The 27,772-nt window shown below is 49.4% G+C and overlaps 1 protein-coding gene across 1 annotated transcript; it reads left to right on the top strand.

The window, feature by feature from the left end:
- Positions 1-618: 618 nt before the first annotated feature.
- On the top strand, positions 619-27,727 carry Pde1b (phosphodiesterase 1B). Its single transcript, XM_032884191.1, has 16 exons — positions 619-774; positions 863-985; positions 17,506-17,619; positions 19,017-19,199; positions 19,363-19,429; positions 19,750-19,866; positions 22,010-22,150; positions 22,487-22,587; positions 22,678-22,803; positions 22,918-23,019; positions 23,945-24,065; positions 24,291-24,372; positions 24,674-24,782; positions 25,318-25,448; positions 25,941-26,063; positions 26,491-27,727. The coding sequence occupies exons 2-15, from the start codon at positions 876-878 to the stop codon at positions 26,042-26,044; spliced, it is 1,608 nt and encodes a 535-aa protein (XP_032740082.1). The 5' UTR covers positions 619-774; positions 863-875; the 3' UTR covers positions 26,045-26,063; positions 26,491-27,727.
- The last annotated feature ends 45 nt before the right edge of the window (positions 27,728-27,772 follow it).

The raw sequence follows: 27,772 nt of genomic DNA, 5'->3' as shown, positions 1-27,772 counted from the left end.
ACAGAGGCAGCCGACAGAGGCAGGTCCGGAAGACCCGGTTGTGGGGGCATCGCTCAGAGCCACCAGAACTTTTCCTTTCAAAGACAGGAGCTCGGCGTGTGGGGGTTGGCCTGGCTAGGTTCTGAGGCTTGTGGCTTCACTCCACCCACGGCCTGGTACTCCAGGGAGAAAGAAGGACCACCGAGGATATGCGGGCGACTAGCCACGCGTGAAATATTGGGACCACATGCGCACATTCACAGAAACTCTGAACACACCCAGGGGGAACCACCCCACCATCCACACGAAGTCCTGTGGGCCGCCCGCGCTCGCTGTCAACACGCACTACCCCCTCCCCGCCCCCCGCGCGCAAGGGCACACGCAGCAGCCACTCGTGCCGGGCGCCTGTGCGCGCGCTCGCCCTTGGGCGCTCCTGAGTGTGTGCACCCCCTAGGCTCCCCTGCGCTCCTAGGGGAGGGGGAGGAGTGGCTGCACTGCGCGGTAGACCGGCGGGCGGGCGGGTCGAGGAGCGGGGAGGGGAGCGGAGGGAGGGGGCCCTGGCCGGCGGAGGAGGAGGGAGGCGAGGAGGCGGCTGTGGCAGCGCTCGGCGGCGGTGGCGGAGGTAGCGGCGGCGGCGGCGGCGGCGGCGGCGGCGGCGGCGGCGGCGCGGAGAACTGGAAGCTGGAGCCCAGAGCTCGGCCGAGTAGCGTGAGAGAAGCAGCCGCAGGAACTGCAGCCCTGCTAGCTTGGGCCGATCCCAGACACACCGGCCTGGCTACTCCACGCCAGCCGCAGGTGGGAAGGGTCTAGGATGAGGGGCGAGGGTCTCTGGATAAGGGGGCAAAGCTGAGCAGAGCGGCTGTCTTCTCCTTCTGTTCCCTAGACGGTGGCTGAGCATGGAGCTGTCCCCCCGCAGTCCTCCAGAGATGCTGGAGTCGGATTGCCCGTCACCCCTGGAGCTGAAGTCAGCCCCCAGCAAGAAGATGTGGATTAAGCTACGGTCTCTGTGAGTCTCTGGCGGGGGGAATGTGGAGAGGGGGGAGCCTGAACTCTCTTTCTGCGTGTATGTGGTGCTGCAATTGGAGCCAGGCAGGTAGATTCTTTGGGGCACACATGTTGGCAGGTGCGAGGAAACATGGCCCTGACATCCTTGTCCAGGTCACATGTGTGGGGCATCTGCAGAACAAGCCTGTTGGATAGAGCCGGTTTAGGAGTTGCAAAGCTTGTGCTTGTGTTTGTGGCCCTTTGGGTGACAGGCTGACACACGCAGCCGCGGGAAGAAGCAGCACACTGTATGTATGTGCGCTGTGACAGGGCTGCAGACAGGCAGCATTCAGGAGGTGCCAGGCTGACTCACACATATCCATGTGCAGGGTTGTGCAGATGTGAGACCCATCACATGCCGTGTGCACGAGCGTTCATGGGTCACAGAGGTGTGAAGAGTGCTTGCACACCGACGCAGATCTAGTGCAAAAAGATACTTGTGCCAACCTGTGGGTTCTATGTATTTTCTTTGGGATTGGTAGTTTTTCCTCCTTCATTCCACAGGGAGCAGGATGAGGGTGCCCTGCACTTAAGAAGATCATCTGCTTTGGTGTCTGGAAATTGCATATTCAATGGTCTGGAGGAGTGGGTGGAACCCTCACCTGGGAGCTAGGGGAGGGGATAATAGTGAAGAAGATTGATTGATTGACAGGAAAAACATAATTGGCTTAATCAAAGCCTTTTTATTTATATAGGATCTCTCAGGATCGCCAAGCACATGTAAGCTTCATTCCTTATTGTGAGACTCCAGTGCATGGAGATGAATAAAAGAGGAGAGGATGGACTCAGGTGTACGGTGAAGCATTCTGAGGGAGAAAAGGAAGTTTTCTTCCTGCCCCTCAAAGCAGAACAGGATTGGATCATGCACCATGTTTATCTCCCAGGCAGTTGCCATTGGGTAATCTCTACAGTCTGTTGATTCTTAATCAGAGGAGACGATCTCCCTAAGAGATTCCCTGCAGCTCTAGGAAAGGGGATGGATAGGAGACAAGGTGGTAACCATCCCCAAAACCTGTTCTCCAGTCCCCTCAGCAGCAAGCTCAGAGCCTTTTCTTTCTGGGTTCTGACAAAGGGAGGAATGGAGGTAGGAAGTGGACAGATGCCCACGTCTGTCTTGCTCTTTAAATATTTTACCAACGGTGACAAGCTGATGACTTTGTATCAGGCAGGTGAGTCTGATTTATGTTTTTGCTGCTTACAGAGGCCTTAGGGAGAAGGAGGCACAGTGGGCAACAAGGCTTGGAATCCAAACGTGCTCCTTTGTCCCCTGCCTTTGCTGCCTCTGGCCAATGCAATTTGCTGGATTCTGTGAAGCGCAGCTTTGGAATGAGTTCTAGGATGAAGAAATGGAAAACCGGATTGAATTGATTTTCGTTGAGTGGGTCTTGATAGAAAAGGGTGCTCTGCCAATGGTAACTAAGCTGGGGGGGGAGAGTGTCAGGTGAGGAAGTGGCTGAGAAGAAAGATGAGAAGTCAGGGGCGTCAGACAGAATCCCAGCGCCTCATGACAGCACTAATGGGTGATCGTACATTCCTTGGCTCTTATTCTAGTAGCAGGGCCATGTAGTAGAATGGGTTTCCCCATCTTCATCACCTTCCACACTTTTCTAGCCAAACAAAAATAAGAAATCTTTCCTGAAAATTAATGGCTGTTTCTCTCTTTGATGTGAGAAAAGAGAACCCCAGAAGTGGTGCCGAACTCTGGAGAGAGAAAGCAATGGAGGTTTCCATAGTGCCTTGGTTGAGAAGGCATTACATGGTGGGCAAGGATCAGTGACCTCACTGGTTAGATAACGTTGGTCTATCTCACTTCAGCAAGCTGGTCCTAAGGAATACCAGCTAGCTGATTATTCATCCCTGGGAGTGAATTTTCAGTCTCATTTTCTCAAGGAGGAGAAAGATTTAAAGGTAGAGCCCAGCTAGGCTGATGGCTTTTTGGATTTGCTTTGTTTGACGATTGAGAAGGCTTTGACAACCCATAGAAGGATTTCTGGCTTTTTTTCTTTCTTTCTAGGTGGGAGGAGTTTCCCAGCCCTCTAGTCATTGTTTCTAAAGAGGTGAGAAAGGAGGAATTCCCTAAAATGGAAATGGAGCCTTCCTTCTCTCTCATGGATGAGGGTAAACGAGGTTACTTAGTCTGGGAACAGGGAGGTAGACATGACTGTCTCAGGTCTGGGCACTGAAGGGAAATGGAGACAGATGGGATTTCTACACATCTGAATCTTTCTGTTTGTATCTTGGTTCCCAAACACAACACATCCTACCCCCAACCCCCTTTAAATGTCTAATCTAGGAATACAGACTCTTGGGGTGCTTTTGCCTCTGGACACAAAACCTCTACTAATCCAATTGTTCAGGGTAGTTTCTTGTTGAAAAGAACATCCAGGAATCCCATTCCTCATACTAGGACTCTGTTGAGGGTCAACTAAGAAAGAATCTGGGGGTATATGAGTTAGGGAAGTCTCCAACAGTGGGATTTTACTTCTGGCTAGAAGGAAAAATTTTCTAACTCAGGAGATTCATCAAATAAGGCTGAGAAATGCAGTCTGAAAATGAGGGGCTGGTCATGTGGATCTCAACATCTCCAGCTGAGTAAGAATAATTCGACCTGGCTGTCCACCCTTATCTAAGACCGGAGGGCATTGGGGACTGTGGGGAAAGATACTAGAACTAGATGCAGAATGAATTTTCAGGGTCTGTTCTGAATCAAGAAAAACCCTGATTGGTTTTCTGCCTTTGCTCATTCATCCATCCATCCATCCATCCATCCATCCATCCATCCATCCATCCATCTATTCAAGAACAGTGTGTCTGCTCAGGGCAGGTAGAATACTAGCTATTGGGCTTTTACTGCTGGGTGAAGTGTCTGTCCTCGTGGAGAGTTGGGGAGGCACACCTTTTCTCATCTCGCTATACTTATAAGAGGTAAAATTCTGCCACTCAGTGTTTCTGCCCAAGTCTTTCTTTTGGGGGTCATGCACAAATGAAAACACAGATGTGAGTTCTGTCTCCCAGGGCATACAAGCATCACTCTCACCTCTGCCCTAGTTTCAGAATTTTACATTTTACAGATAAAAATTCCTTCTGTGTGTGTGCGACGGTGTGGGCACAATCTTCTTTTCTTGTCTTTCCCCTGCTTCATTCTCAGGACCCTGGAGGTTCAAGGTCATAGCAGCTGAGTCTAGAACAAGGACGTGTTTGAAGTGATTTTTGCTTATCTTTGTTTCATCTGAGTCTCAGGTGGCACCTTGAAAAACAGAGGCTCTCAAGAAATACTATTATAAGGGAATGAAGAGAGAAATGAATTAGTTATGTGTGTGTGAAGTCATGGAATCCAGTTCTGTCTCTGACTCTGGGGTGCGTGTTTACCTCCACACAGGAGGGAGGGGCGAGCAGGAAATGGAGGTAGAAGAAAGGGAGATGGTGTGGTTGCTGGTTTTTCGGGGGTGGGACCTCAGATCGGAGCCAGGAGCTGAATGAGTTAAGGGGATATAAAGGCTGTGTTTCGTGTATACAAGAGACTGAAATTGTGAGAGTGAGACATGTATATCTATAAGTCTGGTGGAGGGTGACGCATGCTGGAAGCACAGCTCCATGATGATGTCTCTTTTTTTTTTTTATGGCTAGGAATGGTGTGGTGTTTGGCAGTTAATATTCTGGGAAGGTTTGCTCTTACCTGAATGCCTCGTGTGGTTTTAGGCAACAATGTGATGACGTATAAGTGTATGTGAACGAGCGTGTTGGTAATGGGATATGATGTATATGTGATCTTTTGTTGTATTTGTGACACATTCAAGTATTTTGGCAATTCCGAGGGAGATCCAGAGGACAGCAGGAGGAAGCTGAGGAATCCAGATTCTCATTGATTGATTCTGCCACTGGTTCTCATGTTGTATTTGCCCCATCCAGTGGATCTTATGTGGCTCTTACTGGTATTGCAAATCTTGCTGTCATTCACCCATTCTCTGCAAATGGCTGCAGAGCTGCTGTGAAGATTGCAGGATGAACTGTGGCTCCTTCCACCTCTGGAGAAAAAGGAGCACCAGGCCTCTTAGACCTCAGAGGGAGGTTTTTGTTTTTGTTTTTGTTTTTCTGTCTTCCCTGAACAAGCCCTCTCTCCCTTATTTTTAGTTGTCACCCAGGGAATCTCTCCTCCTTGGTCTTTATACCCCTTTCTCACCAGACATTTCTCATCTCTACTTCCTTCACAGTGCTGTGTGAATGAGGACTGAGTGGCATCTGGGATGTAGAGGGAGGGGGAATTCTGCAGTAAGATGGGGAGAGGCCCAGAGACAGGCCAACTTAAGTTCAGATAAGAGAAAGAGCTTCCCACGTGTCTGGTCAGAACAGGTATGTGGAAGTTGGAGAGGGAAAATATCAGGAGATGAGTTTAGGCTCAAATTCCTGTGCTATGTGACTGTGAACTCTCAGTCTCTGGTTTCTGATATTATCCACATGGAGGTGACTTTAAATGATAAAATCCTGAGATCTTTCAGCATGGGGGAGCTTGCTTTGTGAAGGAATGAATGGGGGACTGGTGACTGGATGGAAGAAAAAGATGAAGATTCAGGAGGCAGGAACGTGAATTACCAAGTTAACTGGGGCACGATTCGGTAGAGTCTTGCTGATGATTCCATGGGAGGGGTGAGGGCATGCGTCTGAGCTCAGTGAATGAGAGGCTAATGCGGCTGGAAGGAGGATACACTGAAGGGTGTGGGCTCCTGTGAAAGGAGAACAGGAGTCTTTGTTACCTCGTCCTGATTGCTGAACTGGACAAAGGTGGAGCAATCGTAGTTCAGAGCAAAGGTCAGCACGGGAAGCAACCTCTCCCCCGCTTACATTCATCCTAAATACTTGACTTGCAGTAATATCATCGGGTTGATCACATCCCTCCCCTACCTAGACCTGTGGAGAATGGGGGAGGGAGGTTTGCTCTCACTCCTGGGTCAGCTTTCTTCCTTCGTTCTCATCTTTGCTCCAGGGGATTCTTCTCCCCTAGTTTTTATAGTCTCCCTCTTCTACCCCATGTCTTTTTATCTCTAATCTTGTATTTCATCTACCTTTTATTTTGTGAGGACTCTATAAGTCCTTTAGAACCCCAATACCATTATGCTTGCCCAAGAGCCCGGGAAGCAGTCTGGGGAGGCCAGGTGGTTCTACATGAGGTTGCACTTGTCAATTTTTGCTGAGAAGAAGGTTAAGAGGTTGGCTATGCAATAGGCCTGGAAGGCCAGGTAGAATCAGTTAGAGAAAAGCCCGGACCTCTTTAGATCTTTGCCCTTTAATTCCCTCTCAGACTAGAATGGAGGAAAAGAAAACCTTGAAATCAGGTGTGGTAGTGCATACCCACAGTCTAAGCACTTGGGAGAACTTAAGGCCAATTTGGGGTACATGAGGTTCTGTCTCTAAAATCAAAAGACCAACTAGCTAGCAGCCAGCCAGCCAACCAGTCAGTCAGTCAGCCAGTCAGCCAGTCAGTCAGCCAACCAGCCAGCCAGTCAGCCAGTCAGTCAGTCAGCCAGTCAGCCAGCCAGTCTGTACCAAACCCTGACAAGAGGTTTTGCCTGTCTTTGAGTCAGCAAAGGAATGGTCAAGGGAGTCTCTAAGGCCTCTGTCCTCTCCCTTCTTTCTCTTTGACTCTTTCCACACCATCTTCCTCCTTCCTCTCCTTGCCACCATCTTTCTTGGATTTCCCTTCTTTCCTATACTATTTTTTTCTTCCTTTTCTGTATCCCACTTGCCTTCTCTGCCCCTTTTGTCTTCCCTTACCCTCTCATGCTTTCAGCCTCCTACTCATCCTCATTCCTGGCTGGGAGCCAGGGAAACTCTGGGGAGGCGTCCATCATCTAGGTGTTGCTGTGGTGACAGTGGGGTAAGCTGGCTGCAAGACACCCTTTGGGGCCTTCTTCAGAGTCCAGCCTCAACTCCTGCTTTCTGCAGGGCCTCTCTTTTGCTTGATCAGCGACCTCATCCTTTCAGCTCCTCCAGGGAAGAAGCCAAGTAATTGCCTTTAAATCTCAAGGGGCTGTTTTTCTCAGGTATGGAAGTTGAGTAGCTATTTTCCAAGTCTCTTCAGGACAGCTTCAGAGAAAGAGGCATAAAATGAGGGCAGCAGGTGGGGTAGAGGTGAGACACTGGGAAGGTTGGAAGTTGTTAGATAGAATGATTGTCTCCTAAGGAGGGAAGACAGCTGGTCCACGAGAGCTGGGAGAAAGTTCTGAGAGGAGTTGAGATGGGATGGATAGGGGGAAGAGGTCCTGTGTTGTGGTAAGAAGAAAAGTGGTTGTTAAGCTTTCATTGCAGGCCTTCCCTAGTGGTGTTTGTTAGCCACCCTCCCTCTGTCGTTGCAGTAGATTCTGCAACCCCCCACCAGCTCATGCTCTAACTGTGGTTCTTATTCCTGGTTGGGAAGAAAACATCAGGTTAAGTTCTGCTTCAGCATGTGGGACTTTAGCAATCCCAAGATGGGGCACTGACGGAGTTTTTCCAGAGAGGAAGGCCAAGAAGTATCCAGAGATGCTGGGAGAAGAGTCCAGAATATTTAGGGTTGCTTTTGGCTGAGCTGGGTTCTCAGGTCAGTTGAATGCGCAACTGCAATGAGAAGTCAGATTTTCAAATAATTACAGTGACTGCAGTGAGCCCTGAGGCTGCCTGCTGGTATTGGCATTGTTTAGTCTGGGGAAGGAGTGGGGCTTCTGGGTCTGGGGCCTGGGGAACCTTTCACAGATGGCATGAGGTTTGCCCTTCCTCTACACTCTCAGTTTCCCACTCCCCCCCCTTTTTTTTTATATCAGTCATCCAACCCTGGCATCTCCTCCCTAGTTCTGTTCTCTATGTCCACCTTGTTTGGAAACTCCCTTCAGCCCGGGCTGAGTGAGCAACACTTGCCAAGTTTCAGAGCTTGGAGCATCTGCACCAAGCTGGAGCTTTAGGAATTCCAACCTGGAAGATGTATAACATGTCCTCTGCCTGCCTTTGAAATGTCAACAAAGTTGGCTGTTGTTTTGATTGCTGCAGAATGGATTGAGGGTAGATATGTAGGAGAACTTTTTGGGAAATTCACAGAGGTTAGAAAAAACAAAAAGGAAGCTGCCGTCTTCCTTTAAGATCTGGTAAATGCTGAATTGGGGGAAACAGTAAATTAGTCAGAAAGGAAGAACTCTAGAACCTGGGAATCAAGGCCAAGACACCCTGCTCTCTATTGCCTGCAATGCCAGGCCAGGGATTCAAAAGCTACATGGGTTCCTGAGGAAGCAACTGATGCCTAGAGCTAGTTGATAGGACGGGGAAAGTCCCGGGACCAATTTTCAGTCCTGCTGACCCAGCTTTTTGCTGCTCCACACACCTGCAGTCATTCTTGCTAAACTTCCAGCTCTTACCCATTTTTAGATTGCTTTAAGCATCTGGTCAGTCCCCTAGAAGCAGAACATCTGCTGGAGACATCTGTTGGGATATGGTCTAGAGGACTAGTAGGGTTGTTTGTGGAGGTAGTCAGTAAGCAGAACCCCACAGTGCAAGGAGAGGGGTCAGTGAGCATGAGAGCTGGAGAAGCGTTCTTTCGGATGACACCTGGGCACCTCCTCTCTCTTTCTTCACCTTGAGTTATTGCCAAACTTTCCCAAAGGCACTGGGACACCTAGGTTCATATTAGTCTAACCCAAGGCTGGAACTGCTTAACTCGTTTCTTTCTACAGCATAGTCTATGCTGTGCTGGGCTGTTGCTAGGAACAACTGTTAGAAATGGCTTCTAGTTAGGAGATTGGGGAATTGGCAAGGTAGAAGCAGACCTCATCATTCTGGCCTCAGCATTTTTCTGGCCATTTCTGTAACACCTCCCAAATGTCTTTCTTTCCCTGTTTGCCTTCCAGGACCTTCTACACTTTTATATCATCTCCACTTGCTCTTTTAGGCTCTGTCTACCTCAGCAACAGTACCGTCTACCAGGAGGGGCAAGTATTGACAGTACATCTTCTCCACCCCCTTCTCTGTCCAGTGCCTAGAGATCTCCTGTGGCTGCCATGACTACTATATCAACCCGAGGGTTGCCGTCTTCCAGAATGGCACATGAATTCTGCCACTAGGGGGGCTATTTTTATCTCTGGAGCCACCCCCGCCACTCTGCCCAGCCAGCTGCCAGAACTAGGGCTGCTCAGACAGCAATGGGAACCAGGGATCGAGGGGAAGGTGTGGCAAAGTTCTGGTTGCTCTTGGATTCTGCAGCCCCATGCTCTGCATGGTCCCTGCCCCTGCTTCTGCTGCATTGTGGACTACAGAGGAGAGAGAAAAGCCCTAAACACTCAGAGAGACTAGAGGTTTTCCATGCATAGCTCAGGTTCCATTTGAGGACTGCATAAGAAAATTGGGTCCTGAGCACTAGTGGGCATCTGGGACTTTGTTTATGGAAGTTTCTCGATGAATATTTGAAAGCTAACTAAAGGATTGGACTAACGCAATAATCTTCTGCACAGATTTACCACTGTATAGTTCCCAAAGTGCTCTCATAACTATCTCATCAGGTCCTTGCTAGACGTCTGGGAAGTGTGTGTTATTTACCAGATTTACATGGAGACTAGAAGTTAAAGAGATTTTTCCATGGTCCTACACAGTCAGCAAAATCAAGGCAAATTCTCCTGAGTTTTGATCAGGTCATTTTAAGATGAGACTTAGCTGACATCCTGGTTTATTTGTTTCCAGTTCCTGAGATTTTTGGAGCCTTGAAATTAGGTAGATAATCTCTTCCCCAGCACTACCCTGTCCCTACTCCTCTCCTTTTATCTGACCAGAACCAACTTTGTCCTCTATGTCAATAATTAGGACTTGTTACATGGGGGAGAAAGCTAGGTGTGGGCAGGACAAGGAGGCCCTGTGCTTGGGCTTTTTCTACCTCTAAATTCAAGGGGTAATGAAAATACAAGTGGGCATTGTAAGAGGGGAGGAAGAGACCATAAAGGAGGGGAGTGGAAGAGAGCAATGGAATGCGGGGGACATGAAAACAAATGGGGAAGGAATTTGGAGGGGAAGAGGGCATAGCAAGAAGGGTCAGGAAGGGTGGGAGAGAGCAGTGGAGGAGAGAGGCAAAAAAGAACAGAGCATAAAGCCAGCAGGAAGCATAAACAGGTAGCACATGTTTAATCCCAGCACTTGGAAGGCAAAGGAGTTTGTGAGTTTGAGGCCAGCCATCATGAGTTCCAGGGCTATAGAGAGAGAGACCCTGTCACAAACAAACAATCAAACAACAGCAGCAGCAGCGAAAGAAAACCTCAACAGCATTAACGACAACAATAACAACAACAACAAACCCAAACCAGCCAAACCAAACAGAAACAAGGCAGAGAGGCACCCGCATTTGGAAGTGCCATAGTGAAACCTGTAACTTTTTATATTAATGTAAACATTAATAAAATATATGAAAGCATAGGGGACATTGACACTGGACTTCCTGTGGGGTCTTCCTATCTCTGTCCGTCCTCATAGCTAGATGACTTAGCTCAGTTAGCGGTAAGTGTATGGATTCACGATTCAGTTCAGGGTGTGGATGAATGTATGAATCCTCCCATCCCAGGAAAGGGATGATACTTGTCTCTAAATCCCTCCTTACTAAGAACTGTCTATAATCATAGGCTAGAATAGGTGACACAGCATACAGTATGGGGCGAGCAGTCATTTGTCCAGATATCTTTGCTGCTGTTGAGCAAGAGAGCAGAAGGTGACAAGATAGCCTCTTCAAGGACTTCCAGTTTAAATTAATGTCTACCTCTCAGTGGGAAAAGTTGAGATTCGCCGAGCAGGGCTGCAGGCAGGAGAGCAAGCACAGCTTGGAGGATGCTACTGTTTGGGGCTGAGTGCAGCTGGCTGTCACCTGCTCCTCTCTCACCCATCCTTCGCAGTCGGGCCCGGGAAAACAAGCCAAATGGCTTGGCCTGAGACTCTGATGCTGGGGCTAATCCTTTCTTTCTGAGAGCACTAAGCAGCTGGTGACCATGGTTGGGAGAGTGACAGCAGTAGGACACAGGGAGTGGTCAGACCACTTGCCTCCCCCTTCTTAGCCACCAGTCCTCTAGAGAGCAACTCTGCCATTCGTCTGCCGTCCACTTCCACTTGCCCCACCGCTTAGAGCCGCTGAGAAACAGCAGGTCGCTAAACTTCGTTTGTTTATACTCCTTTAAGGCCTTGGCACAGTGGCAATTTTTTTTTTTTATTTCTCTGCTTGAGTGGTAGGGAAGGAGGGAAAATACCCCGTCATAAAACCCAAACTCCTGTCCCCGTCCCCCTACCCGTGTGTCCCCTCCCCCCACCGTGTCCCCGCCCCCCCTCACTAGTCCCTGTGAGCCCTTTCTTTCACTCTTCGCCTATTGAACGACCCTAGATTTGAGGATACTTTTTGCTTCAACCCTCCTACCTCCTCCTTAGCTCCGCCCCAGCGCCAGGGGACCAATCATAGCCCCAATGAGCTTGTATCGGTGATGTCATCTTGCAGCCAATCGGGAAGCTGTTGGGGCTGTGTGCATAGTCCACTTGGGATGAAGAGGCCAGGCTCTTTCCTGCCTGGTGTCAGGAGGGGAAAGAGGAATCTTGGTCCTCAAGGTCTCCTGGGAGCCTTATTTACCCCCTCCATGGATGGTCAGTCATCTCTCCTCCACTTCTGAGCAGTATTAACCTCGCTCTGGTTAAATTACGGTTGTCCCCCAGTTTCCGTATGTAAGATGAGAAGATCAGGGCTAGGAGTAATTTGGCCAGCCTCGTGTTTTGTTTTTGTTTTTGTTTTGTTTTTGTTTTTGTCTTTGTTTTTTGTTGTTGTTGTTGTTGTTGTTGTTGTTGTTTTCTGCCAGTCCCTGCCCACTCCCTCCATTCTCTTTGTTCAAACAAGTTCCCACGTGACTTTTCACTCACGATGGAGTGGGATGCACTTCTCTCTGCCTGTGAGCCTTCTCTGGCTTCTAACCTCTGCAAGCCCCTTCCCAAGTGCAAGTAATTTTGTGGGGCCCTCCTGCCTTGAGCATTCTCTCAGGTGCACTAAGGATCCTGGACGGTTCTAGAAGAAGCCCGAATTTGCAGGAGCTGGATCGCTGCTTAGCCTCTCTGGTTTCTGGCTGGGTCCCTTCCACTCCTACCATAGACTTCTCTGTGACAAATTCAGGATGGTTCCCTGTCCCTGCCTCCGGACATTGCTTGCTAATCCCTTTTTCCCAAAGAGGAGCCCCACCTCCTTAGAGCAAGGGGCTGGCCTGTGCTATTTCTGGCCTTTCTGGGACTCTTCTGACAGCAGATTCTTGTTTTCAGTCTGATTCAGACGTGAAACTTTTCCCGAGGCCTCTCACCCAGTTCCTGTGGGCTAGGTCTCTGTCTCATCACCCCTCTAGCCAGGCCCTTTCCGTTCCCTGTTCACAAAGTGCTCTCTGGTCAGTTTCTCAGTTCTGCTGGGACCTGGAAGAGGAAGTCCCGGGTTCAAGAGGGAGTTGTTCCCCAGTAGGGGCCCCTGTGCCCTGGGGTCAGTCTTTTGATACTTTGAAGTAGGGAACTTTGACTTCCATGGCAAACCCTGTTCCTGTCCAGAGGAGCCACCTCCAGGGCCCCATCCTCAGGTAGGTTCCAGGGAGAGGAGAGGAGAAAGGGGCAGGAGAGGGGAGTAAAAGACAGAAGATGGGAAAGAAGAGGGGCCAGGAGGAGAGGGGAGGCCAGGAAGGAAGGCTAGGAGGAGGGGCACAGGAGTGAGAACAGGTTGCTTATAAACTCACATATTTCTATTTCTCTGTTATTTATCATGTCTCCTATTTCCATATCTCTTTGCTATTTCTACTTGACTATGACAGGTATTTTCAGAGGGTTCCTCTCTGTTCTTCCTGACCCCTAGCATCCTTAAGATCTTTTATGCCTGTACCTCCAGCCCCCAGCCCTCATGTCTCTTCTCTCTCTCCTCACTCTGTAGGCCAGGTTGACCTTGAACTCATGGCATTCTTCCTGTTTCTGCTTCCCAAGTGCTGAGGTTACAGGTATGAATGCCAAGACCTTTTTTTTTTTTTTTGCCCCCAGTACTGGAGGGGGAGCACAGGGCCTTGTGCATGTTAGGTAAGGGCTTCACCACTGAGCTTCTATGCCCCAACCCTTTGTTTATCATTTTTTTTTCTCTTCTGGGTTGAGGCAGTCTTTTTCTAAGCCCCCGTCTACAGAGATCTTTGTGGCAGTCTTGGTACTGGAAGTAGTGGCAGACGGCTTTGGAAATCCCCAGATGGCCAGTCACATTGTGATCTGTAGAAATGAGCTGGTAGGGGCTGCAGTCTTCTCTGTGTTAGGGTTATCATTTTCAGAGTCTTTCTTCCCACTAGAGTTAGGGGACACGGGCCTGCCAGGGTCAAGATCAGAGGGAACTAAAAGTGAAGGAGGAAGAAAGTGACGGTGAAATGGGTATGGCTGGGAGTGGAAGGAATTCTGGGAAACTTCAGTTTTCCTGGAGGTTTGATAAGGGCTGGACAGTGTTGAACCTCTTGTTCTCAAGGAAAGAGGCTTTTCGTGGGTCAGGTTCTCTGAGGTCTGAACAGAGGACTGGACTAGAAGTGTTTGTTGTCGATGAAGAAAAGGACTTTCTGTAGCAAGTAAGGCATAGCAGGGGCTTCTCTCTGAAGGACTTTGAGATAAAAGAGGCCTTGCTGCCTAACTTATGGTGTGTGTGTGTGTGTGTGTGTGTGTGTGTGTGTGTGTGCACGCGCGTGCGTGTTTATTTGACTTTAGGAGGGTGCAGTTCAGCACCTGGATCCTCTCAGCTGCCCGAGTCCAGCTCCTTTTCTTGAATTCCTTGTTTATCAAATTTACTCTTTAATCTTTCTACCCCTCCCTGCCTTTCTGGTGTCTGGATCATGTTTTGTTCAGACTTCCACAGAAGCTCCTGGGTGAGATCTAGCAGCCAAAGAAGGTGGAACTTGAATGGGCTGTTTAAAGTCAACCTACAGCTTCGTTCCTGTCCCAGAGCTCACCATTAGTCTTTCAGAAACCTGGCTGGGTACTGTCATTTTGTAAGCTTTGGCAGATGGCCTTTCACCTGATTAGTCTTCCCAAATCTCCTCTAGTTGGTGAACTCGCTCTGAGTCTGGAGACCAAGGTAAACCAAGCACTGTTTGTACCACATTGATAATTGCCATGCCCTGTAGTTCACTGACAGGTCCAGAGAACAGAGCTGGTACTGGCTGAGGCTGTGGTGCAATGTCCTTTGTCTCTCAACATGCTAATTACACTGTCAGACTTGAGCCGTCCTGGTACCACCAATGTGTAGGGTCCTAGGTAGGTCCCCTTAACTTTAGTGTGAGCTGTGGGCCTTGCCAGCCTGAGACTGACAAGTCCTGTGATGTTGGGCTAAAGGCACTTCCTGATTTCCTAAGATAGGTGTGAAATTCAAATGAGGTTTTAAACTGTAGAGTCACTAGTCACTAGCATTTTCTGTCATCTCTATTTAAACTGGATTTCTTCTCTTGAGCTGGGATTGAATAGGCAAGTGCTTGCTGGATTTAAAGGACTGCGGTTGGGGCAGAATGGGAGCCAGTGACAAGGAAATGGTAAATGGCTCAGGGAGTAAAGAGTTTCTGGAGCAAACCTGATGACCTGAGTTCAATCCTCATCACTCTTGTGATGGTCAAAGGAGAGAATAGAGCACACAAATTGCTCTCTGCCTTACACACACACACACACACACACACACACACACACACACACACACACATAATAAAACTTAAAAATGCATGCCTTCCTTTGGTCTAGCAAATAAATATGCAGTGAGGTTTAGAATTTACTAATTTAGAATTATGATCCAAGGTGATGCTGGTATCTGCTGTCTCCAGACCACATCTATCTATCTATCTATCTATCTATCTATCTATCTATCTATCTATCTATCTATCATCTATCTACCTATCTATTATCTATCTATGTATCTATTTATGTATCTATCTATCTATCTATGTATCTATCTACTATCCATCTATGTATCTATCTATCTACTATCTATCTATGTATCTATCTATCTATGTATCTTGTATCTATGTATCTATCTATCTATGTATCTATGTATCTATGTATCTATCTATCTATGTATCTATCTATCTACTATCTATCTATGTATCTATCTATTATATATCTATCTAGGAGTGGGTGTTGAGACAGGGTTTCTCTGTGTAGCCCTGGCTGTCCTGGAACTCACTTTGTATACCAGGTTGGCCTTGAACTCAGAGATCTATCTGATTCTGCCTCCTGAGTGCAGGAGGTTCAGGAAGTACTACCTCTGCCTGGCTTAGACCACTTTAAAAATATTTTACTTTTATGTGTATGTGTGTATGATTTTATGCATGGCACGTGTATACCAAATGTGTGTGGGTGCCTGTGGAGGTCAACTGAGGGTGTTAAGACCTCTGGAGCTGGAGGAACAGGGGTCTAGGAACTAAACTCAGGTCCTCTGTAGGGGTAGCCAAGCATTCATCCACTGAACCATCTCTCCAGCCTTCCTGGCTGCATTTTGTTTTTACTTTATCTCCAGGTCACATTTTTAAATACATACCGATTAAGAATTACTGACCTGTCCAAGGCTGTACCTCAGGAAATGAGCTTTGAACCTGGAATTTCAGCCTCTAAGACTGTACAGTGTGGTAAACCAAGTCAAGGAATTGGGTCTAGGCATCGGAAATGTGGTTTGCAATCCTTTCCCCACCTTTCTCCCTCATTGGTCCATTGTGAGGATAAAATGAGATAGAATAAGAGAAAATGTTTTCCAAACGTAGAGCTAGCAGCATTGTTAGCAGTTATGCAAATTAATGCAAATGAGAAGCTGTGGGTGTGGCTGTTCACTTGGGAGCCAGCCCTTGTGTTTCCTTAGGTTGGTTGGAAAAGGTAGTGGTGGGCACTGAATGCTGGGGACAGGGTTTTTGGTTGAAAGCGGGTTGAGTGAATAGCAGATGAGGGTAAGGGTTGGAATTTGAGGAGAACTGAACCACAGGCAGTAGAAAAGGCCTTTCTTTCTGTTTTGTGTGTGTGCCAATTCCAAAGCCCCCCAGTTACAAATACTAAGTAGAGAGGGAGGCCCTGTCTGGGCCCAGAGAGTGCACCTTTTTGTTCTGCGATTTTCTGGCAGCTCCTGGCTGGTGGCCCTTTCTTGTTTATTTGGCTGGGAAAGCCTTCCAAGATCTAGTCCCTTTTCTGTTTCTCTTTCCCTTGTGTAGCAGGAGTGGACTGAGCTTCTGAGCTTTCCTAAACCTACCCTCCTTGTCAGACAACTGTTTCTGCACAGAACCAGCGTGGGTAATGAGGTGGGCAAGACAGAAGGCACAGGGCTCCTCCTTCCAGCTCCCCACACCCAGACTGGCCCCTTTCCCTTCTGCCCTATTTACTCTCAGACATGTGGGCTAGGACCGCTGGGCTCTGAGGTGAGACTTGGAGGGTGATTCTTCCTGGGGCTAGCTGTTTTGAGCCCCTGTTCCAAAGCTGCCTAGACCCCAGGTTTCTATAGTTGATTCTGTTCAGGAATGCCATTGTTCTCCCTCCCCACTTCCCCGGCATCCCTGGGAATTGATGCTAATTTCAGCCTCTGGTCCCTGACTCATTCTCTTCTCCTCCCTGACTCACAGGGTGACCTTGGATTGCTGAAACCCCTTTCAGTGGGAAATTGTCCTAGCTACCGTCTTACCCAACCTGGATGGGAGAGCCTGTGTGTAGAGTAGAGGGGTGGATATTGGGAGGGTGGCGAGTTGCTTTCTTCAAAATCACCATCTAGAGCCAAAGTGCCGTTTGCAACTCTGAGCTGCTTTTGCTAGATTTCCAAGAACCTCTCAGTTAATTAGTGACCCCCGGAATTCAAAGCCGAAAAGTGTGAAGGGACTGTCCCCTCGGGGAAGGCATCAGATGAGTGAGAGCCTGGCTTCACCCCACCATTTTGCAAGGGTAAAACTTTGACTGGGTCAGAGATGGGGCCTGAGGCTATCTGTGGCATGAGTCTGGACAGCCAGGGGTTAACTTGCTTTGTCCTGGTTGATGGATTCTGGAATCATAATCCATTAGCTCTGCCTGCGTGGAGTGAGGCCAGGCAAAAGCATTCAGATTGGTCTTTGTTCTTTGCCTTTGCCACCCTTGCCAGAATTGAGGGGCTGTGGATGTGTTTCCCCCTCCCTGTCTTGACCAAGATAATGGAAGGATCCTGGGGACTGTTTTGATTGGTGTTGATCCCAAAGCCATCTCTCCTAGGGAAGTATTGAGACTGTGAAACAAATCATCTTCAGAAACATCCCTCCTGGGGCCGCTACCTGCTGAGGCTAAAACTGGGGAGGGTATATTAACTTATAGGTAGAAGCCACAGCCCGGCGTGAAAAACACTGACTGCTGCTGTTATTAATGTTAGAACTATTAACATCTCAGAAGACTGAAGGTGTTTCTGCAAAGTGCACCCTAGCGGGGGAACCCCCTGAATGGGCTATGGTGTCTAAGCGGGACATCTGTACTTGTACCCTGCAGGCTGCGCTACATGGTGAAGCAGTTGGAGAATGGGGAGGTTAACATCGAGGAACTGAAGAAAAACCTGGAATACACAGCTTCCCTGCTGGAAGCTGTCTACATTGATGAGACAAGGTGAGAGAGGCATAAGGACGGAGAAGGAAGATGTCAGATAGGCAGAGCTCCAGAGAGTGAGGGGGCCAGAGCTGGAATGAGGCAGAGCTGTGTGACAGGGACAGACAAAGGATGGGCAGAGATAAAGAGGCAGATAGAGCTGGAAAGAGCTGGGGTGGAACTCAGCAGTGGCGTGTTTGTTTCACATTCCTGACACCCTGGCCTGATCCCCAGCACTGGGAAAGACAGAGGTAAAAACAGCGATGGCTTCAGGTAGGCGAGGGACCCTAGAGCCATCTAGTTCTAACCTCGCCCATATGGAATACCTGTGTTGGCCAGGAGGGGTGACTCTGGTTCTATTCGGCTAATGAGTACTTGTAGTACACAAGGATGAATTGAAATGTGTCTGTAAATTATATGCTAGCTCTTAAAGATAGAAAAAAGAACATAAAATATGTCATTCACTTATTATATGCTTAGTTTTTTCTTGAATAATATTTTAGACAGATTAGCGTAAATAAAATTTGTCATCAAACATTCTGCTGGTTTAAAACATTCTTTTTCTTCTATTTTAAAAAGACTTATTTATGTTAATTTTACTCGTATAAGTGAAGGCCTGCATGGATGTATGGACACCACATGCATGCCTGGTACCAGCATAGTGGCCAGAGAGGGTGTGGGATCTTCTGGAACTGGAGTCACAGGCAGTTTACAACTGCCTGATGTGGGTTCTGGGAACTGAACCCTGGTCCTTTGCAAAAGTAGCAAGTGTTCCTAACCACAGAGCCATCTCTTAAGCCCCTTAGCAGTTTCTTCTTACCATTTTAATGTAGCTACTAGGATAGTTTAAATTTCTTTGTTGTTGTTTTTGTTTGTTTGAGGCATGGCTTCATGTCACCCAGGTTGGCCTTGAACTCGCTATGTGGCTAATGCTTGCCTTGAACCCCTGGCCCTTCCACCACCACCACACCTAGGAAAAATTTAAACTTCATATGTGGACCTTGAAATTTCTTTCTTTTTTTTTTTTTCCATCTTTATTAACTTGAGTATTTCTTATTTACATTTCGATTGTTATTCCCCTTCCTGGTTCCCGGGCCAACATCCCCTAGCCCCTCCCCCTCCTCTTCGCTATGGGTGTTCCCCTCCCCATCCTCCCCCCGAAATTTATTTCTGATGGACTATGCTACCCTGAGCATCCCTGGGAGGTGGTGGTTCGTCTTTTGCTAAGTAATGTCCATAGTGGTCTCGCTGCCTACGACAACTACAGTGAGTTGTTTCACTGTTAGAGACGTGGCATACGAAGATAGACACAGAGAGCTGTAGTAAACGAAAGGAAAGGTTGAGGAGGGTGGCCGGGGAGAGTCGCTAAGTGGGCTGGGTGCAGGGTCCGGAGCTGTGACTTTCCTCCTGGTCCTCAGGCAAATCTTGGACACTGAAGATGAGCTTCGGGAACTTCGGTCAGATGCTGTGCCTTCAGAGGTGCGGGACTGGCTGGCCTCCACCTTCACCCAGCAGACCCGAGCCAAAGGTCGCAGGGCAGAAGAGAAACCCAAGTTCCGAAGCATTGTGCACGCTGTGCAGGCTGGGATCTTCGTGGAGCGGTGAGGTTTGCCCATTCTCAGCCTGCCCGGCCTCTATTGTTCCCTCTGTCCCATCCAGCCTGATCTTTCATGACCCTACCTACCCTGAGACTTATTCCCGCAGCCCCAGTTGCCAAATTTCTCCTCCCTGGGCTGTCCCTGATTTCTCCATGTTCTTTCTCAGGATGTTCCGGAGAACGTATACCGCTGTGGGTCCCACGTATTCTACTGCAGTCCACAACTGTCTCAAGGTGACCCCCTGGGTTTTGGGGAAAGAGCAGAAGGTTGGGGGTTGAAATAACCATTGGGACTAACAGATATTCTGTTCGTGGTGTGATTTTTTTTTTAAACTACTATTTCTATGTTCTACTGAACAATTTTTGCTTACCCAAGAGGCAAACCCTTGTCTTCTTGTCTTTCTGGTACTGAGACACCTGGGTTGAAAAAGACCCACGTAACCACTTTGCTTTCTTGCCTCACTGGGAAGTACACCTAGAAGTCCGACTGATCTTGCCATCTCGAGGGAGATTTGGAGGGGAGCTTTCCTGCCTAGTCCATTGCTTTTCCACAGAACCTGGACGTCTGGTGCTTCGATGTCTTCTCCTTGAACCGGGCGGCTGATGACCACGCTCTGAGGACCATTGTTTTTGAGTTGCTGACTCGGCATAGCCTCATCAGCCGCTTCAAGGTTTGGCAGCATTCTACCTCTACTCCAGGCAGGACTCCCCACTCCGTTCTGTACTGTTCTAAAAGATTCCCAACGAGTAGACTTCCTCACTCTCTCCCAGCGTCAGGGATGACACCCTGCCCATCCCATTCCTGCCTCTCCTGAAACTGCTGTAATCTAACTTCTCCCTTCGCTCACTGCTTCCTGAGGTACCAGCCTGCAAGTAGTTAGCTTGGGACACTGTTCCTTTTCCTTCCTGGCCTGTCCCCTTCCCCCACCTCCCCCCCATGGACTCTGGAGGTCTAGAGCCCAGTGTTGCCATCCTTTGGGATTAGAGTCTCTCCATTTGTTCTCCCAGGGTGGGGGCTGGGGGGAATGGAGGGGCCAGAATGCAAACCTGACTACTCTGTCTCCAGCTCTGGTCTGTGCTGGGGATTGTCTGGAGTGGACTAGCTCTGGGCAGACCTGGGAAGGGTTGTGTTCTTGACAGAGAGGAAGACAATCTGGATAGAAGTCTCCTCCGGGTCTTTTGTCCGGTGGGAACAGCACTGGGAGGGAATTGGACCAGGGACAAACATTTTGGAACTCACCTCTGGAAGAGGAGTGTGAAGGGTTGACAAGTGGCTCCAGGCATGGGGTGGCACCTGGGGTGGAGTAGATGTTGAAGGTGAAGTAGCAGATTTTTGGAGGATGTGGGCTAAGTAGTCAAGGTGGGGGTGTCCTCCCAGTGGTCCTCTCTTACTTCACTGGGGACATTGCCTATGCAGGCTATCCCTGACCTTTGACTCTTCCTCTTCTGACTGAGCTGCTCAGCTGGGTTTTCCTCTGGGGCTTCATGAGGCCTGGCCCCTCCCGAACGTTCCTTGTCCATTCCAGCTCTGTCTCCTCAGGCTAAGAATTGCAGGCTCCCTTTCCTAGCTCCAGTTTCCATATGTAGTTCTCAGATGCACTTCGGACACCAACTTCTTCCGGACTCCCTCCTTACGTGGAAGGGTTAGGTCTGGGGGGCCCTAGGGGTAGGTATGGTGGGTTGGCTGGCTTTAGCTATCCTGCCTGACTGCTTCATAGCTGTTAAGAGATAGGGGTGTCTACTGCATCCTGGTCAGGCTTCCTTCCCAAGCTCCATGGTCTCTTCCCTTCCTGTTCCCTCCCTATTCTTCCCTTCCCTCTAGGGACACCATGGCAACGCAAAAGCAAGGGCAGTTGTCATGGAAACAGTCCTTTAAAATTCCCTGAATTTGGGGCACAGCCCTCCAGGGGTAAGGGTGGGGGATGCTTGGGTCTGACTAGTGGCGTGTCTTCTGTGTCCATTGTCACTCTGAAGCTCTTTTACAGAAGCCTCCCTAAGTCCTGGGACCTGCATCCCTTCCTGGTCTCAGGGAAAGATTAGCCTTGCCTTATAGGAGCCTTGAGCCTCTGGAAGGAGGCAGAGATATCCCAAGGGCATATCTAGTCAGGGACTGAGTTGAGAGTGGATGGTTAGAGCCCTGGCTCTTGGGATATGTGCACTTGTGTGTAAATGCTGTGGGCCTAGTGAGCTGCCCATTGGCGTATGTGGGGTGGAGGTGGTCAGGGAGGGATTTTCAGAGGAACAGGTGCTCCATATCTGTTATGAGGCTCATCTTAATCTTCCTTTGTTTCTGAGCCCTGCTCCATGGTATTAGATTTGTAGGTGGTGCAGGTGGTTGGTAGATAGGAGGGAGGCTTTCTTTTCTTTCCTTAGAAATCTCCATGGAAATAATAATTATAGATACTCTTCAGAGAGTGCTTACTAAATGCCTTGTATTTTTTTCCCTCATTAAATCCCAGGTTGCTAGTAGTGTCTTTATTTTGCAATTAGGAAGGTACAGGAAAACATGTGGATTATCCAAGGTCACACAGGCTGCAGGTGGCAGAGCCTGAATCTGAACTAGCAGTTGGACTAGCAGAGCCCGTGCTAGTCCTTTGGGCCACTCCCAGTTCTTTTTGGGGAGGGCGTGTGGGTGAAGTGAGGTGGGGATCTCCCTGTATAGCCCACTCTGGCCTGGAACTTGCAAACCTTTTGCCTCAGCCAGCTGCTGGGATTACAGGTGAGCACCATCACACCTTACTGCCTTGTAAAGAATGCTGGGATTGCCTGTGTTATCACTCCTGTGGATCTGTGATGTCACCATTCCTCCTGCAGATTCCCACAGTGTTTCTGATGAGTTTTCTGGAGGCCTTAGAGACAGGCTACGGGAAATATAAGAACCCTTACCACAACCAGATCCATGCCGCTGACGTGACCCAGACTGTCCATTGCTTCCTGCTCCGCACAGGCATGGTGGTAGGTGCCTGGCTATGCTTTTGCTGTTCAGGGCCTGCGGATCTGGAACTAGGAGGCCTTGGCTGCTCTTTCAGTGCTCTTTTCCTCATCTCACTTCCTGGAATCCCAGCACCTTTTGAGACAAGCTGCATTCACTTCCTCCAGAGAATTGCTAGGTGTACCACACTTCCGGGGCAATGCTGGGGACACACGACGGGGTGTGGTGGGTTTATGACTGGTGGGGACATTCTGAGGGTTGAAACACATGGCTGGCTTTGATGATGGGTGGGGTGAGGAAGGTGTCTGGAAGTGATTGGCAGATGCTGGCCCTGCTTCATTCTCTTCCTCTTCCCCTAGCACTGCCTGTCAGAGATTGAGGTCTTGGCCATCATCTTCGCGGCAGCCATCCATGACTATGAGCACACAGGCACAACCAACAGCTTCCACATCCAGACCAAGTGAGCAATGGGGCGTGGCAGGAGCAGGAGGGGCCAAAGCTGCCAGAGGAGCCCTTTGTAGGGGGCTAGGCATGACATACAGCTTCGCAGGTCAGAATGCGCCATCCTGTACAATGACCGATCGGTGCTGGAGAATCACCACATCAGCTCTGTTTTCCGAATGATGCAGGATGATGAGATGAACATTTTTATCAATCTCACCAAGGATGAATTCGTGTGAGCACGGGCCAGCATGCGGCACCCCTGAAACCCTTACCCCGGCCTTCTTTCCCCCTTATCTTTGAGTCCTACCCCTTGCTCAAAGGGCTGGTCTCTTCTCTGTCTGCTTAGAGAGCTGCGGGCCCTGGTCATTGAGATGGTGTTAGCCACAGACATGTCCTGCCATTTCCAGCAAGTGAAGACTATGAAGACAGCCCTGCAGCAGCTTGAAAGGTAGCACATGGAGGGTTGTGGGCCAGGGCCAGGCCAGAGAAAGGGCCTTGTGAATCAGGGTATAATGAACAGTGGTGTGCCTGGGGTTTTACCTGAGTTCAGAGACTCTCCTGGCTTCAGGCACTCATCTGAGTGTGCACGGGTGTGTGTGGTGTTTGTGAATGTGGCCTTGGATTTGTGTCTAAAAGGCCTGGTGGAGGGTGTTGGCCAGGAGCCTGGATGGGGCATTTATTGTAATTGCAGGACAGGATTACGCTGGAATGTTGGGAAATACAATCAATCTTTTTGGACATGTCCTTGTCTGAAATGGTAACAGTGAAGCACCTCTGTCCACACTAGCTTCAGTTCTAAAAGGCCACTGGGAGAGTGTGTGAGAGGTTAAAAAAGAACGAAAACGAAGACAGAGCAAATGTTATAATTCTATCTAATGCTGTTTAGAAGTGGGCGGGAATGGATAAGTATGTGTAAGCAAGAATGGCTTGGTGCCCTGGAGGTGTGTGATGACCTGTGTGTATGGAGTCTGAATAGAGGCTATGGGGTCACCATGGGACATTTTTGGGGGTGGCTAACAGCAATGATTATCATTTTGAATAACATTACTAGGTACACATTATGTGTCAGACACATTGGAATACTTCACTTGTGGCTTGAAGAAAATGAATTATGACACTTTCTGTAACTTGCTTAGTGTCTTACAACTAATGGGTGGTAGATAGGAGAGGGAGTCAAATTTATGTCCATTGAGTCTAAGAGCTTCGGTTCTGATAGATTATTAAGAGTTATGTGAAAGAGAGGTGTGTGTGTGTGTGTGTGTGTGTGTGTGTGTGTGTGTGTGTGTGTATGTGACTGTGTGACTGGAATTTGGGGAGTGGCCAAAGTTTCCTTTTCCTAGAAGGTCAGTTTCTTTCTCCTTAACCCTAACCAGGATTGACAAATCCAAGGCCCTGTCTCTTCTGCTCCATGCTGCTGACATCAGCCACCCAACCAAGCAGTGGTCAGTCCACAGCCGCTGGACCAAGGCCCTAATGGAAGAGTTCTTCCGCCAGGTAACCCTGTCAGTGGACCCTTCCTACCTCCTGCTCTGCAAGCTTCCCACCTACCTACCTTTCACTCTTGAATGGATCCCAAGCCTGTGGGGTCAAGAAGTTTCTATCAGTCCAGCTGGATCCTGGGTTTCCCTCTGCACCCTCATTTTCAGATCATAGGGGCAGCATCCTTTCTCCCATTGCCCTAGCCCTCTCAACCCTGAAGCATCCATCCTCTTTTCCCAGGGTGACAAGGAGGCAGAGCTGGGCCTGCCCTTCTCCCCACTCTGTGACCGCACCTCCACATTGGTGGCCCAGTCCCAGATAGGTGAGTCTGAGGGGAAGAGGAAGGGAGCCGTCTGGGCTTGGCCAGGCTTGTTCCAAGCCTCCAAGTCCCCAGTCTGTTCTTCTTGCTGAGGCAAGGATGAAGGGCTGGATGGAGCACTCTTGACAAAGGAGGAGGATCTCTCTGGGATTTCCTCTCCAAGCTGTCCTCAATGGGAAGGCTCTTTCCTCAAGTCAGTTCTCTAGGCTTTGTTACTTGCAACTGAGGCTCATGGCAGCGCCCGCTCTCGCCTCTGCCTAGCTCTCCAAGTAGGACATCTTCGCTGATTGAGCACTTCCCGCAGGTTTCATTGACTTCATTGTGGAGCCCACCTTCTCTGTGCTGACTGATGTGGCAGAAAAGAGTGTCCAGCCCTTGACAGATGATGATTCCAAGTCTAAAAGTCAGCCCAGGTGACTGTGGCTGGGGTAACCATGTGGCCTGGCTCACTGAATGGCAGAGAGGATAGCTTTATGAGAAGAGACACAGGCTAGAAGGAGCTGGGAGGGAGGTGGGCTGCCCCTCTGCTTGTCACAAAAAGGATGGGACTAGAAGGGTGTGACTTACACCTAGGTTTCCAAAATTAGTTTTCTCTTTAAGGGTCTACGCTGTCTCTCAGATAATATTGTTTTTGTTTTTCTTCTACCCAGAGAAAAAGTGCGGAGGAGGAGTGCAGTTGTGGGATGAGAGACAAGGATTTAGGGTATCTAGAAGAGGAAAAGGAGAACTCTGATCCCCTAGCCTCCTACTGATCTTTTACCTCTACGTTGAGGGTTAAGAAGTAGGTTCTGGGGGTTGGGGATTTAGCTCAGTGGTAGAGCGCTTGCCTAGCAAGCGCAAGGCCCTGGGTTCGGTCCCCAGCTCCGGAAAAAAAAAAAAAAAGTAGGTTCTGAGGAGGGCTGGGTCTTATATCTGGAATTGGGTGTGTGTATGGGATCTTGTTCCTAGCTTCCAGTGGCGCCAGCCTTCTTTAGATGTGGACGTAGGAGACCCCAACCCTGATGTGGTCAGTTTCCGCTCCACCTGGACCAAGTACATTCAAGAGAACAAACAGAAGTGGAAGGAACGGGCAGCGAGTGGTGGGTGCCGTTATGTGTGCATGCGTGTGAACATTCTAGGCCGGCCGGCAGAGCGGCAGCAGCCCCCTGTTTTTTAAGTCCCAGGAAACTCCTTGGTTCCTGGAGTTGGGAATGGGACCAGTCAGGCTAAAATTAGGAAGGCACAGGAAAGACTGACCGTTTGAATGATTCAGGCTGTTCTAGAATGAGAGCTGAAGAGATGATAGGAACAGCCTATTATTCTAAGCCCTGGGACTTTGTGCACACAACGTTTGGACCCCTTGTATTCTGTGGCTGTCTCCAAATGGTGCCCCTGGAGATCCGGGTAACTTGGTGGTGCTGGCCACAATGTTAGCAGGGGATGTGAGTGTTTTATGTGGGAGGAGTACAGGTGGCTCAGTTTTGAGGCAGGTGGTAGATGAGGGTCAGTTCTCTTAATTTCTTCACATACATCTTTGGTTCTAGAGAAACTACTTCTTGGTTTAATATCAGATTTCTTGGAACCCTCCGTAGGCATCACCAACCAGATGTCCATTGATGAACTGTCCCCCTGTGAGGAAGAAGCCCCATCCTCCCCTGCAGAAGATGAGCACAACCAGAATGGGAATCTGGATTAGGGAACTGGGAGCTGGCCAGGTGAGCTGGGAGGCAGGAGGTTAGCCAAGCCAATCTGGCTTCAGGTGGCTCATCTCTGGGCTCCACTCAGCAGGCAGTGACTAAGCCAGGGTGTGGGTGGGAGGCAAGGGGCTCCTGCCACCTTCTTCGGTCCCACAGTTCTTTCTTGAATGAAGAAAGGACAGGACAACACAGGCAGGGCAACACATGCACCAGCCTTTGTGAGATTAGGAAACAGGCACCAGTCTGGGCACAAGGCTCAGTGAGGGAAGGTGAACGAATGTGACTTCTACTTCAGCCTAGCTCATACCAATGGCTGCCATGCTTTTGAAGAGCCGTAGCACCCAACTGGAGATCAAGGGAGGACTGGGTGGGATTTGGAGAAGGAAGGTCAGGTTAGAGATGAAATTCTAGAACAGAACTCTGAAGTGTCTCCTTCTTTCTCTAGGTCCTCACTGAGTCCAAAGTCTTCGATGTCATTAGCACTATCCATCAGGACTGGTTCCCCCATCTGCTCCAAGGGAGTGTGTTGGTTGTGGTAGAGACAGCCCACCTGAGAGCCAAATGTTGGAGCAGGTGGGGTGTGGGAAGGGCCCCTCTCCACCCACAGGCCCCTAGTGGTCATTGTGCCCATCCCTTGCCTCTGGACTCCCTCTTTGGCCAGGTGGCCACTTGGGAGGAGTAAACCCCCTGCAGGCTTCCTACAGTCTGGAGGGGAGGGTCAGAGATGCCAGCCCCCTGGGCCCTCCCCATCCTTCTTGCCTCCAAGTTTCTAAGCAATACATTTTGGGGGTTCCCTCAGTCCCCCACCCCAGATCTTAGCTGGCAGGTCTGGGTTTTCTTTCTCTTCCCCAAGAAAGGGCCAGAAATAGGATAGGAAGCTGGCAGTTTTCAAAGCCCTGCATGGGAGGGCAGGTGTCCCTTCAGGTTCCTTCCTAGGATGGTGTGGGGGATGTCCTCTTGACCCCATACCTGCACTTCTTCAGTCCAGTCCCTTGCAAATTCTCTTCCTCCTGTGCCCAGACAGTGGCTGGGAGAGGAGAGGAGCCATTGGGATTCTGTCTGAGGGAAATCTTTCCCGGAGTCCTCAAGAACTTGGGGATGGTCTGGGCTTGGTGGGCTTGTAACAAAAAGGGTTTTGGCCCTTTGCTTCCTTCCTGTCCCCGGGAACTCATCCGACCAATGTCTGTAAATGCTCCGAGGTCTTCCTTCAGGATGTATCTTATGAGCAAAGGAAGGAGAGAGCAGCTAGCCCCAGTGCAATCAGGGTAAAGTATTACCCAGTAATCCATGTTGTCACAGAGCAGGTCCTTCCTGACTCCCTTCTCCCAGAACTGGCCCACTAAGAGAGTCCTCTCCCCTGGGCCCCTGGTGGGTGGAAGGCAGATGGGGAGGGGCTCAGGGCTGTTGCAACTTGGAGCACCCAGAGCAGAGTGCAGCCAGGTAAAGCCTCTTCCTGTCCTCAGGCTCCTTGTCCCACCTCACCCCAGATAAGGCCAAGTCCAGGTGACTGCCTTCTCCTCTCTTGTAAATACATGCATTTGTACAGTGGGCCCTGTTCTTGTGAAGTCCATCTCCATGGTCATTAGACCTGCCACTCTGAATCGCATGTGACTCCCCCATGCTCTTGGTCTCCCAGGCCCCTGCTATAGCCAGAGATCAATAAAGAAGGGAGACTGGCTGGATGTGTGTGGTGTTCATTAGGTAGAAGCTCTCTCACGTGTCATTTA

The sequence above is a fragment of the Rattus rattus genome, chromosome 1, assembly GCF_011064425.1.
Source record: "Rattus rattus isolate New Zealand chromosome 1, Rrattus_CSIRO_v1, whole genome shotgun sequence".
Classification (NCBI taxonomy): Eukaryota; Metazoa; Chordata; class Mammalia; order Rodentia; family Muridae; genus Rattus; species Rattus rattus.
This window is presented reverse-complemented; position numbering and strand designations above follow the sequence as displayed.

What these genes read in the sequence shown, in the direction of transcription:
- Pde1b (XM_032884191.1), top strand. Translation starts at nt 876, where the DNA reads ATGGAGCTGTCCCCCCGCAGTCCTCCAGAGATGCTGGAGTCGGATTGC. An exon ending in GTCTACATTGATGAGACAAG is followed by an intron (nt 17,620 to 19,016) that starts GTGAGAGAGGCA and finishes CCTGGTCCTCAG; the next exon opens with GCAAATCTTGGACACTGAAG. An exon ending in AGCTTCCACATCCAGACCAA is followed by an intron (nt 22,588 to 22,677) that starts GTGAGCAATGGG and finishes ACAGCTTCGCAG; the next exon opens with GTCAGAATGCGCCATCCTGT.